The following is a 12,950-nucleotide window of genomic DNA, read 5'->3' on the forward strand; positions in this document are numbered from 1 at the left end:
CTATTAGAAACAATAAACAAATACAGTCAAGTTGCAGGATACAAAATCAATGTGCAAAAATCTATTGCCTTCCTGTATACTAACACCAAAACTTCAGAAAAAGAAATGTAAAAAACTATTCCTTTGGCAATTGCAACCAAAAGAATAAAACACCTAGGAATAAACTTAACAAAGAATGTGAAAATCTAAAATACTGAAAATTACAAAGTATTATTAAAAAAGATTAAAGAAGACACAGCAAAATGGAAAAATATCCTGTGTTCATGGATTGGAAGAATCAACATAGTTAAAATGGCCATATTACCCTAAGAAAAATACAGATTTTATGCAATCCCTATCAAAATCCCAAAGTCACTTTTTTTTAAAGAAATAGAATGAGAAATCATCATATGTGTATGGAACCACAAAAGATCCCAGATAGCCAAATCAATACTGAGATAAAAGAATGAAGCTGAAGATATCATGCTCCCTGACGTCAAATTATACTACAAAGCTATGATAATCAAAACAGCATGGTATTGGCAGAGAAACAAGACACACAGATCAATGGAACAGAATAGAGATCCCAGCTATAAAATCACATGTATATGGACAGATAATTTTCAACAAAGGAGCCAGAAACATACAATGGAGTAAAGAGAGTCTCTTCAATAAACGGTACTGGGAAAACTGGAAAGTCACATGCAAACGAATGAAACTGGATTACATGAAACTGGATTACAGTTTGTCCCCATGTACAAAAATTAATTCAAAATGGATCAAAGACCTAAATATAAGACTTGAAACAATAAGTAACATAGAAGAAATTATAGATTCCAAACTTATGGACCTTGGTCATATAGAACATTTTATAAACTTGACCCCAAAGGCAAGGGAAATAAATGTAAAATTAAATGAAAGGTACTATATCAAATGAAAATAAACTTCTGCACAAAGGAACTGACAACAAATCAGACATGCAGCCAATAAGATGAGAGATGATATTTGCAAACAGTAGCTCTGAAAAAAGTTTAATTTCCAAAATATATAAAGAACTCATAAAACTCAACACCAAACAAACAAACAACCCAATCAAAAAGTGGGCAGAGGGCCTGAAAATACACCTCTCCCAAGTAGACATATAAACAGCCAATAGATATATGAAAAGATGTTCAAACTCACTAGCAATTAGGGAAATGCAAGTAAAAACAACCATGAGATACCACCTCACACCTGTTAGAGTGGTTATTATCAACAAGACAAGCAATAACAAGTGTTGGAGAGGTTGTGGAAAAAAAGGCAACCCTCATTCTCTGCTGGTGGAAATATAGAATGGTCCAACCACTATGGAAAGCAGTCTGGTGATTCCTCAAAAAATTAAGATTAGAGCTATAATTCCTCTCCTGGGTATATGCCCGAAAAGCTTAAAATCATATACTAGGTATTTGCAAAGATATATGCACTCCTATGATAATTGCAGCATTATTCACGGTGTCCAAGACATGGGAAACAACCAAAGTGTCCTGTGACAGAGGACTGGATAAAGAAGACGTGGTACTTACACACAATGGAATACCACTCAGCCATAAGAAAGGATAAAATAGCACCATTTGCAACAACATGGGTGAACCTTGAGAACATTATGTTAAGTGAAGTAAGTTAGTCAGAAAAAGCTAAGAACCGTATGTTTTCACTTATATGTGTGATATAAAACTGCAACTTGTGAACACAAACAACATTGTGGTGGTTGCCAGAGGGAAAGGGGTGGGGGTAAGAGGGATCTAATATATGGTGATGGTAGAAAATTTGTCTTTGGGTGATGGGCACACAGTACAATATACAGATCTTGGAACATAGAAACTTATACCTGAAAATTATATGATCATATTAACCAATGTAGCCCCCAATAAATTTAATTTTAAAAAATTCAATAAAACCATTTTTTTAGAAGAAAAGTTGCCAGGAACTGTTGGTGAGGCAGAAGAAGAAGAAGCTGTTTCTCTTCCACATGTATCTTTCTGAAAGTGTATTATTGCTCCAGCTCTAGCTACAAAAAAACAAACAAACAAAAAAAAAAACAACCATTGGATTTAAAAATTGGTCAAGAATCAGAAGTTACTTATTAGCCTGTGAAGTGGTTCACAGAACATGTGAACTCATTAAGCACCTCTGAATTAGTAGCAAAATACTTCTTTACCATCAGATAACAAAATAGGCTTAGACACTTACTCTCCCACTGGTTGTGAACTTAACCACTAACAGGGATGAAACACCAGCAGGCTTCTAGGAAAAGTCAAAGCAACTACAGAAGCCAGTGCAACAACAGTTGCTTGCCATATACTGAGCATTAGTGTTTTAACATTTGCCATTCACATTAATCTTCACATTCCCATGCTATCAACACTAACCTTGCACATTTATTATTGCCATTTTACAGAACATAAAATTAAAACTCAAAGAGAACAAAATAATTTGCTGAAGATGCCTTAACTAGCAAATAGGAATTAGAGTTGTCTATTTTGAATTCAAAACTCTTTCCACTCTAAAACACAGCAAGATTTCCCCAACCTAGCTGATCATCAGGATCAACGGAGAAAGTTTTTAAAACTTCTGTGTTCCTACACCAAGTGGAAACAAATTAAAAATACAATATCATTTAAAATAGCACCCAAGTAAATGACACAGGAATACATCTAACAATATATGTATAAGATCTACATGAGGAAAACTATATAACCCTGATGAAAGGAATAAAAAAAACACTAAATAAATGAACAGATATTCCAAGTTCATGGATAGTCTAGGAAGACTCAATATTGTCAAGATACCAGCTCTTCCCAACTTGATCTGTAGATTCAATGAAATTCCAATAAAAATTCCAGAAAGGTATTTTTTGAATATTGACAAACTTGTCCTAAAGTTTATATGGAGAAGCAGAAGACCCAGAATAGCAACTAAAGGAGAGGAACAAAGTTGGAGGACAGATGTTACTTGACTTTTAAGACTTACTATTAAGCTCCAGCAATGAAGAGAGTGTGGCACTGGAGAAAAAGGCAAACAGGATATACAACTTAGAAATAGAGCTACATAAACATAGTCAACTGATCTTTGACAAAGGAGTAAAGACATTATAATTGAGCAAAAACAGTCTTTTAAGAAAATTGTGCTTGAACAATTGGATATCCACATGCAAGAAAACAAACAGAAAATCTCAACACAGACCTTAAAACCTCCACAAAAATTAATACCAAATGAATCACAGACCTAAGTGTAAAATACAACACCCCAAAACTCTGAGATTATAATAGAGGGAAAATATAGATGACCCAGGGTTGAAGGTGACTTCTTAGAAACAATACCAAAGGCACAACCCATAAGAGAAATAATTGATGAGTTGGAATTAAAATACAAATTTCTGCTTTGTAAATGGCATTGCCAAGAGAATGAATGAAAAGACAAGCCACGGACTGGGAGAAAATATTTACAAAACGTCTGACAAAATACTGTTATCCAAAATAGAAAAAGAACTCTTAAAACTTAATAAAAAAACAAACGACCTGATTAAAAATAGGACAATGACTTTAAAAGACATCTCCATCAAAATAAAAAAATAAACAGATGGCAAATAAACACATGAAAATATACTCCCTCCACATCATATATCATTGGGAAATGCAAATTAAAATAAAAATGCGCCCTGGCTGGTTTGCCTCAGTGGATAGAGCGTTGGCCTGCGGACTAAAGGGTCCCGGGTTCAATTCTGGTCAAGGGCATGTACCTTGGTTGCAGGCACATCCCCAGTAGTGGGAGAGCAGGAGGCGGCTGATCGATGTTTCTATCTCATCGATGTTTCTAACTCTCCCTCTCCCTTCCTCTCTGTAAAAAATCAATAAAATATATATTAAAAAAATAAAATAAAATAAAAATGCAATACCATTGCACATCTATTAGAAGGGCTAAATTTTAGAACACTGACAACACTAAATGCTAGTGAGGATGTGGAACAATAGGCACTCTCATTCAATGCTGGTAGGAGTCCAAAATGCTGCAGCCACATTGAAAGAGAGTTGGACACTTTATTATAACTAAATCACTTGGGCATATACTCTTACCATATAGGATCAAGCAATCATACTTTTTTGTACTTAGCCAATGGAGTCAAAATGTATGCCCACACAAAAACCTGTACATGGACGTTTATAGCAGCTTTATTCATAATTGCCCAAACTTGAAAGCAACTAAAATATTCTTTAGTAAACTGGTACATTCAGACAATTAAATATTATTCAGCAATGAAAATGAGCTATCAAGCCACGAAAGGACATGGAAGAAACTTTAATGCTATTGCTAATTGAGAGAAGCTAATCTGAAAGGTTACTTACTGTTTGTTTCCAACTCTATGACATTCTGGAAAAGGCAAACTATGGAGACAGTGGGGAGGGAGAGATGAATTGATGAAGCACAGATGACTTTTAGGGCAATGAAACTACTCCATATGATACTATAATAAAAGATACACGTTAATATACATTTGTACAAACCCACTGAAAGTACACCGAGAATGAACCCTAATGGGTACTGTGGACTCTGAATGCTGATGTGTCCCGGTAAGTTCAACCATTATAACAAATGTACCACTCTGGTAGGGGATACTAATGATGGATGTTAATGAGGCTATGCATGCATGGAGGGAGGGAGTATATTGACAATAAGTTCTGCCCAAGTTTGTTGCTAATCTAAAGCTGCTTTTTAAAAAAATGGCCTACTAAAAAAATATTTTTTTAATTCTGCCCAAGATTTAGTGAATCAGAATTCTTGCTATGGGGCCCTAGAATCTGCAGTTTACAAAGCACTCTATGATTCTGATGATCACGCTGGTTTTGAAATGACAGGCCAAGTTTCAATTAAACCTAAATGTAATCAATTAAAGTTATGAAAAGTTCAAGTAAAAATTGTATGAGAAAACTGGGACATTATGAGGGATAAGGACTTAAAATAGAACCCCCAATATCATCAGCATTTACATTCATGTTCAATACATGTATGCCAAGTTATGTTCTTCTCAAATCACCAGTATTATCTTAAAAAGATGATGCTGACAGTGTTACTCCCAGGGCCACACTTCAGTAGCGAGGTTATAGACCATTAGCTCATTGAACGGGGTTAATTTGGTTTCAGTCACTTGGGTATATACCTAGTTCATATGATAATTCCTGGAACATAGTGGATGCTTGCCATGTGTTTGTTGAATGAATAAATCTCCCTCTTGTCCCATGTGATTAAGGACTTTAGTTTGTGCTTTGCCTAACATCTGTATACAGATATGATACATCTTTCCATGGCAATTATAATAGCTTACTGAAGTAGAGCTTTTGTTTACTTTTTCCTTCTTTCCTTTCACAAAAGATCAATTGCTTAAGGGCAGGGTGTCTATATAATTTTCTACATGTTTCTTAGTTCTTAGGACAGTGCTTGGAACATAAAAGCCACTTAGAAAATGTATCTGAAATAAATAAATGATTTGGAAATGAAAAAAAAACTGCTTTTTATCCTCCAAAGCTGCAATGGATCTTCAACTGACATGTATTTCTCTAACTCCAAGCATGATCACATATTCTCAGGAGACTGAAAACAGAGGTACATACTGCAGACAAAAGAGTAGGTGTCTGGGAGGGTGCGTTCTGGAGCAGAAATCACTGCAGTGTCATCCTTAGATCAGACACAGGAGCTCAAAAGACTTGGCAAATGAGGAAATGTCTACAGGAGCAGACTCAGTGCATTAGCAGTTGTTATTTTCAACTGGTGCTTTTGTCATGAAAACAGCTACTCTGCCAGGTCAGAACTTTTTTTGGTCACCTTCAAGGTCATTGCATCTTCCTAGATTTGGCACTGAATCTAGTCTGGCAAGTCTGGCTTCTTAAAGTGGATTAGGTGGGCCCCAAAGAGAGTCGTGTCCTGGCTGCATTCCCAATTCATATACCTAAAAGCTTTGGTGGTATTTCTGTGAGGACAGCCATCTCTTTTGTCCCTCTTTGTACTTGAGTCTAGCTTCCTGACCTAAGCCTTGTGCAGATTTCACACACTGCCATAGCCCATGCCAGTCCTGTGACACCACTAGCTGCTTGTCGCTATCACCTTAACTCTATTCTGGTAGGTAAGACATAAATTAAACCTGTGGTCAAAGTCCAGAGTCCGTTACTCAAAATTGCTTCAATGTATAACACTTTCATGTGAAAAGGACTATGTTGAGAGGCTGTCTCAGCCTTTTCCAGAAAAGCAGAAAGACATAGCTATTCACGCAGGCCCTTCTCCCTGTCTGTTCTCTCTGAACTCCTGGAGGCTTCCTTATCTCACACACAGTGGAGGATGCAGTTACTCTTTTTACAAGAACAAAGGAAAGGAGTAGTGATATAAACTTGAGGGTTCATTTCTATATCCAGTGTAAAAAGATTGGGGGTCATCAGAAATTTTGCTTAGAAAGAGGTGGACAAGAGTTAAAAAATACTCTTATTTGTTCTGTCAGTTTAGATTTTTTATATTTTACTGTTTAATACACTGGTAGGTGAACTATGGAAATGATATAGATAGTTATGTATACTGTGGATATGTAACTATATCCATGAATATCTAAATAATCTAGGTAGCACGTAAATATAGATATCTAGGTGTGGACAGATAGACATTTTAAACTTCTATAGAAAATTCTTTGGAGTTCTGGAATAAATTTTTGTGGGCAAGCAACCTAGTTGCTCTACAAGGAAAGCTGTCTTGCCTGCCTTATGTAGTAACTTTATGTGTTTTGGACAACTCCTAGAATCTTTCATTTGATTCTGTTTAAAAGTGAAAGGGGACTTGATAAATGACTTTTGAAACATTCTGGAAATGTCTGCTGGATAGAACCCATCTCCAGGGAAGCCACGGTCAGGCTCCCTGAGGCCAGGGAGGCAGCAGGAGCATGCATGCCTCTGGGCTCTCAGTGACAGAAGCCTCAAGACACCAGACAGACAAAGTCTGGGAAGAACACTGACCCCTCTTCTCTATTGCACTTCCAGCTGCTCCCTGAAAATATAATTGTCTGAGACCCTCCCAGTTCCCTGCTTCCAACCAGAGTCCAGGGAAGTTAGAATTGGTAATGACCCTAGGGAATCACGCCCTCTTTCCTGGAGGAGAGAAGGGGGATTGGTGGGACTCTCCCTGCAAGTGTCAGGGACCAGGGTGTCACTGTGGCACTGGCCTGGAGCCCAGACTGCGCCCCAGTTCTTCAGACCGGGCTTCCTGGGCACCCACCTTGCTCCCGAGGGCACTGTCCCCAGCACCCGCCCCAGCATCCGCCCCAGCACCACTTTCCTCTGACGTCCGATCTTGAGATCTGACGATCGCCCCCACCGGCCGCTCTTATAAAGGGGACTTTTGCCAATACTGGGATGATCGCTGCCTCGCCCCGTGCCACGCGCCCTCCGCCGGCGCCCACACCTGTCAACTCCGCGTGCGCCCAGGTTCTTGGAGAATCTGGGCGAAGAGCCGCGCGGGCATCCTGACCCCAGCGCCTGGCCCTGCCCCCACCCCTGCACCCCCGGCCACACCCTCCCACTCACCCTTACACACACACACACACACACACACACACACTCTCCACTGCACCCTTGCAGACCCCGCCACCGCGGTTCCTGGGGGCAGCGGTCCCGGAGCAGCCAGAGGGGCTCAGCGCTTCTCCGCGTGGGGATCACTCAGGTAGGCGCGCAGCAGGGCGTTTTCAGAGCCCAAGGACGCGGCTATTTTGCCTCTTCGTGGTGATGCGCGGGCCGTCCACTCCCTTGCACTCAGGGTTCTCAGGTGCCAGCGGCTAGAAAGTCTGGTTAGAGAAGCGACAAGGTCCTCGCTCGCGCAAGCGGTGGGCAGAGGGGCCCAGGAAGGACGGCAGGGTCGGGGAGCACCCCGCTGGGGCCCCAGAAAGAACTTCCCGGTTAGGCTGGCTTCTTTTCCTTCCTCCTGAGTCCTAGGGAAGCTAGCTCTTCTCCCAAGGAAGAAAATACTGGCTAAGTATGTGTGGCTGGTGTACCGTGTGTTACTGTATTTTCTTTCTTACCCACCTGCGTGCACAAATAGCAGTTTCCCCTAGAACGTGTTTGTGTGAAATGGGTGCGTGAAATAGCTGTGGTCATGAGGGGGGAAAAACAAAGAAAAAGTGAAGACGTAAGAAGTTGACATCTGTCTTCTGAGAATCTTAATTTTAATGTCTTTGACACTCTTACATTTTTAAGGACTTGATGTAATTTTTAAATGGTTTCTTGTATATACCATTGAGGGGGAGGGGCGAGATGAAAGGAACAAAGGACAGTGGATGGGGAAGAAGGTTGATCAAGATGTCACACATAACATCGTTAGTAGCTACAGAAACTTGAACCACGGGCACTTGTTGAAAATTGGAGTTGATGTGTTTTAGGAATAGATTTTCCTAAAGTTCTTTTGTTTTTTTCTTAAGATATCTTCACCTCACGTTGCTTTTGGGCCATTTCCTGAAACTGTTTAAAGGAAGGGATAGAAGAATGAATAAATGAACAAATATGTTATAATTCTCAGAGTAGTCTTTTATGATATACTTACCTTACTGAATAATTCTAGATGGAATAGCAAGTTAGTTCTCAAAAGCAAACAGATGCATGCTCTTTCTAAGTGATTTCTTGACTGAATTACTGAGTTAAGGTACAAGAAAAGGTTCATTTTATATTGAAAGAATTTATTAAACACAGAATGATTATGATTACATTTGTTACAAAGCACTTCCATTTTTTTTTCCTTGAATGCTCAAAACAATGCTATATTGTTAAATAGAATAATATAATAGGCACCTGTTGGTGACTACTAGTTTAACATGCGATTTCAATGTACTTTTTCTTCAAGTGGCAAAGGATTTCTCATGAGCCAGTTGATTTACTTCCGACTGGCTATGTATGTATGACTGGTTTATATTGTGCTACTGTATTTTCTTCAGAAGTCTAATGAAGTAGCCAGCTGTGGAAGATTCCAGACCTCTAGATAAAAATGGCTTTCCATGTGGAAGGACTGATAGCTATCATCCTGTTCTACCTTCTAATATTGGCTGTTGGAATATGGGCTGCCTGGAAAACCAAAAACAGTGGCAGCGCAGAGGAGCGCAGGGAGGCCATCATAGTTGGTGGCCGAGACATTGGCCTGCTGGTGGGCGGCTTCACCATGACAGGTAGGTTCAGATGTCCAGCTCCATGCTGCCTGCCCCTCCTTGGCCTCTCAGAATGACAAAGCAAATGTTACTCTTTGTCTTTAGGATCCTTTGTGTTCATTACATATGTATTTTAAAAATAATTTTACATTTATTTAAAACAAAAATAAAACTGTTCAACTCAGTAGTATTTGAACAAAGTGATTTTATAGTTAACCACTATGTAGAATCTGAATAAAACAAACCTGGGCTGTCTGGGCTGTTCAGTGGGTGGGAACAAGGAAAACAAAGAGGTGGATGAGAGTGCAAAAGTGTTTTAGTCTTACAAGTTATGTATCTGGTAATGAATGTGATAAGGTCAGTATCTCATCTTGCTCATTAGCATAGGTATGAAGTTGTGACTTTGCACTCTCTGAAATGATGAGTATCAGTAAACAATAACTAGTGATGGCTTTAAACAATAAATTCAGGGGCAACGCAATTCCGAATTGATGCCCTGATTTGAAATTAATTATCCCATTTGATAAACTAATTTCTTTGCAGGAGGACAATCAGATGTTAGGAATCCACAGCACTGAAGGAAAAGATTTCCAAAAACCTTGAAACAAAAGGAAAAAATTCAGAGCATGTCTTAACAGAAATCCCCAGCCCCCACCTGCAGCTCTCTCTCTCATTTGAACCTTCTCTGTGCCAGGAGGGGCTGATATTCTATCCCCTTTTGCCCAGAGGTGATCCTGTTTAAGAGGTGGCTTATTTCTCTTTTATGTTCTTTTGGTCATTGACAATCTTTCTGAAAAACAATTTAAAATTATATTTTTAATATTATTGGATACATATTTACTAAAAAATACCTTTTCTTTTAGAATCTCATTAGTTTTTAAACATCAGCAATATAACCCATACTAACAGCAACTCTGAGTGCTCATGGGAAAATAAGCCTTTGGAAATCATATCCAAATGATGCCCACTTTCAGCCCTAAAGTGTTATTTAAAAAGGATTTGCTCTCTATGGGAAATACTTTACCAAACCGATCTGTGAAGGCTACATCTCTGTTTGGCCATCTGAAATCTATAATGTCTATAATAATTTGTGGACTATAGGTTTTTCTTTCAGATATTCACATTTTCTTTTGTTAACTCTTGGCCAAGTATACGTAGGTTTCATTTGGTCTTTCTGAATGTATTTATCTTTATATTTCAGAACTATGAAAGCGGTTTGGGGTTAAGTGAATACACAGATTTACATGGTTAACAAAGACCAGAGTCATGGCCAGACCCAGGTCTTTTGGGAGCCACGCCCGGGTTTTTTTTATGATCTCATCACACTTAGCCCTTTCACTGGTTCCTCTTTATTTCTTTATAAATGTACACAGTTGTAAGGACTTTTATCCTGTGTCTTTTTTTTTTCATACACACATATCCGGAACAAATTGTATTATACAAAATATTTTCTATGATGCCTGATATGTGAAATTAGATAAATACAAAATCACAAAGAATAAAAACTTTCACTGAAATTTTGGCATGGATTTTTTTATTTATGTTCTCTTATTATCCACCTATTGATGAACAGTGAACACAACTTCATATCTTCATCTTCAGTTTTCATTATAGCATTTCCTCTTTCCCTTAAAGATCCAGAACTGATACTTACTTTTGAAGAGGATTGAAAAAATTGTGATTATATTTTCCTCAGATTTCTCCTATTGTGAAGAAAATAAAAATAAAACAAAGGTGGTTGATTTCACTTAAAAAAAGTTGGAAAGAATAAATAAGCTGTTGTATATCAAAGCATTTTTATTATAAATTGTTATAATGTTTTATTACTCTAGTTTAACATTCTATTTATATTGTCCATAAAGATATTTCAGAATTTGTTTTTTATCATTTACAGTAATTTTTTTCAATCTAATAGGCTGTTTTCTTAATAATCTTTTTCATTTTTTCTCCTTTGTTTTTATTGATTTTTGTTGAATTTATTGGTTTGACATTAGTTAATAGAATAATATAGCTTTCACATGTACAATTCTATAATAAATCATCTGTATATTGTATTATGAGTTCACCACCCAAAGTCAAGTGTCCTTCCATCACCATGAATATCCCCTTTACCCTCTCCTACCTCCCTCCACCCCACCCCCATACTCTTGTCTGTGTCTATGAGGATTTTTGGGGGGTGGTGTGTGTTGTTTTTTTGTTTGTTTGTTTGTTTTTTGCATAATCACATAATCCTTTCACCCAGCCCCCAACCTCCTTCCTTCTGACAGCTATCAGTCTGTTCTCTATGCGTCTGTTTCTATTTTGTTGTTGTTGTTAGTTTATTTTGTTCATTAGATTTCACATATAAGTGAAATCATATGGCATTTGTCTTTCTCTGACTGGCTTATTTCACCTATAGTCTGTTAAATTGTATAGAAAAGTTGAATTATAATGTTTCTTTTAAAGAATCATGGTTTAGCTCAGTTTTAAAAGATTTTCTAATCTCTCAGAACTGAAAATAATCTTGATCAATATCTTAATTCTTTTAAAATATGAACCATAGTATCTAACCCTTGTCAAATTAATTGATTTTATATTTTTGATAAAGAATAAAAATTGAAAATAAAAATGCATCTGACATGAAATTTACAAACATGCAGAGCAAACTCTGCCCTCGAAGGTGCTAGCTTGATAAAAATGGAGGGGCTCTACCTATGACAAGTAACTACATCTTCACTTCTATGTTGTAATGTTTGTGATTATTCAGGCACCAGTTTTCTTTTTGGATAATGGAAGGAGACCTACAGAATGAAAAATGATTACTAATAAACTTTGTGCTCATAAGACCATCAGGCCATTTGGTTTGTGCAATGAAACATTGCCGGTGTTGTTACCAGTTCTAGTTGCTAGGAGGAAGATGGAAGATAGTCTCGGGTCCTGTGCCTGAGAGGATTCCTCTTTTCAGGTCCTAGTTACATACTCAGTGGGGCTGGGAGAGGGAACCCTTTTAAAAATTTCATCAGGGCTTCGAATGAAAAAGACAAATGATAGCTTTGGTTATTTATTAACTCCCATGCAAAAGCTACTATGAATATGACAATGGCTGCCAACTCTGTGTTTGTCCACTATAGGGTTTTGTACAAAAACTTCCCATTTAAGTATACTTCAAATTACTTTTCAGGGAGGTCTTTTTATGTTGACCCTTTAAAAATAATATTCTCTCTTCTTTGTTTTGCATTTGATTTTTTTTAAAGCTATATAGATTTTGGTGTGAACACAAGAGAAATGTTTGTTTTCTATAGCTTCATATACATATTTTTGAAATTTTATTTACATTCTGTGAGATTTTAGAGAATTTTTTAGAGTCAAAGTGTAATATACAGCTTAGAATTCAGTCTCATATCTGGTAAGCTTCTTGGCAACCTATGTTCCTCATAATTTTACACAAATTCTCCATAGGAATTATTTTAAAAATTTTATTAATACTCTTAAAATATATAAACTGCAGAAATTTAAGTGTTTCATTAACTTTAGTTTTTCAGCAAGAATCAAATATTATATTGAACTAGAGGCCTGGTGCACAAAATTCGTGCATGGGGCTGGGGGGTCCCCTCAGCTCAGCCTGCACCCTCTCCAATCTGGGATTCCTCTCACAATCTTGGACTACTGGCTCCTAATAGCTCACCTGCCTGCCTGCCTGGTTGCCCCTATCTGCCCCCTCCTGCCGGCCTGATCACCCCTCACTGCCTCTGCATGTCGGCCTGATCACCCCTAACTGCCCCCCCTGCCAGCC

At 37.9% G+C, this 12,950-nt stretch overlaps 1 protein-coding gene across 1 annotated transcript in view; it reads left to right on the forward strand.

The window, feature by feature from the left end:
* Nucleotides 1–9,018: 9,018 nt before the first annotated feature.
* Nucleotides 9,019–12,950, forward strand: part of SLC5A7 (solute carrier family 5 (sodium/choline cotransporter), member 7) — a 36,818-nt gene continuing 32,886 nt past the window's right edge. The window contains exon 1 of the mRNA XM_005857296.2: nucleotides 9,019–9,199. Coding sequence (XP_005857358.1) covers nucleotides 9,022–9,199 — 178 coding nt within the window. The 5' untranslated portion in view covers nucleotides 9,019–9,021. The remainder of the gene's footprint in view (nucleotides 9,200–12,950) is intronic.

Source organism: Myotis brandtii, unplaced genomic scaffold (genome assembly GCF_000412655.1).
Source record: "Myotis brandtii unplaced genomic scaffold, ASM41265v1 scaffold11, whole genome shotgun sequence".
NCBI lineage: Eukaryota > Metazoa > Chordata > Mammalia > Chiroptera > Vespertilionidae > Myotis > Myotis brandtii.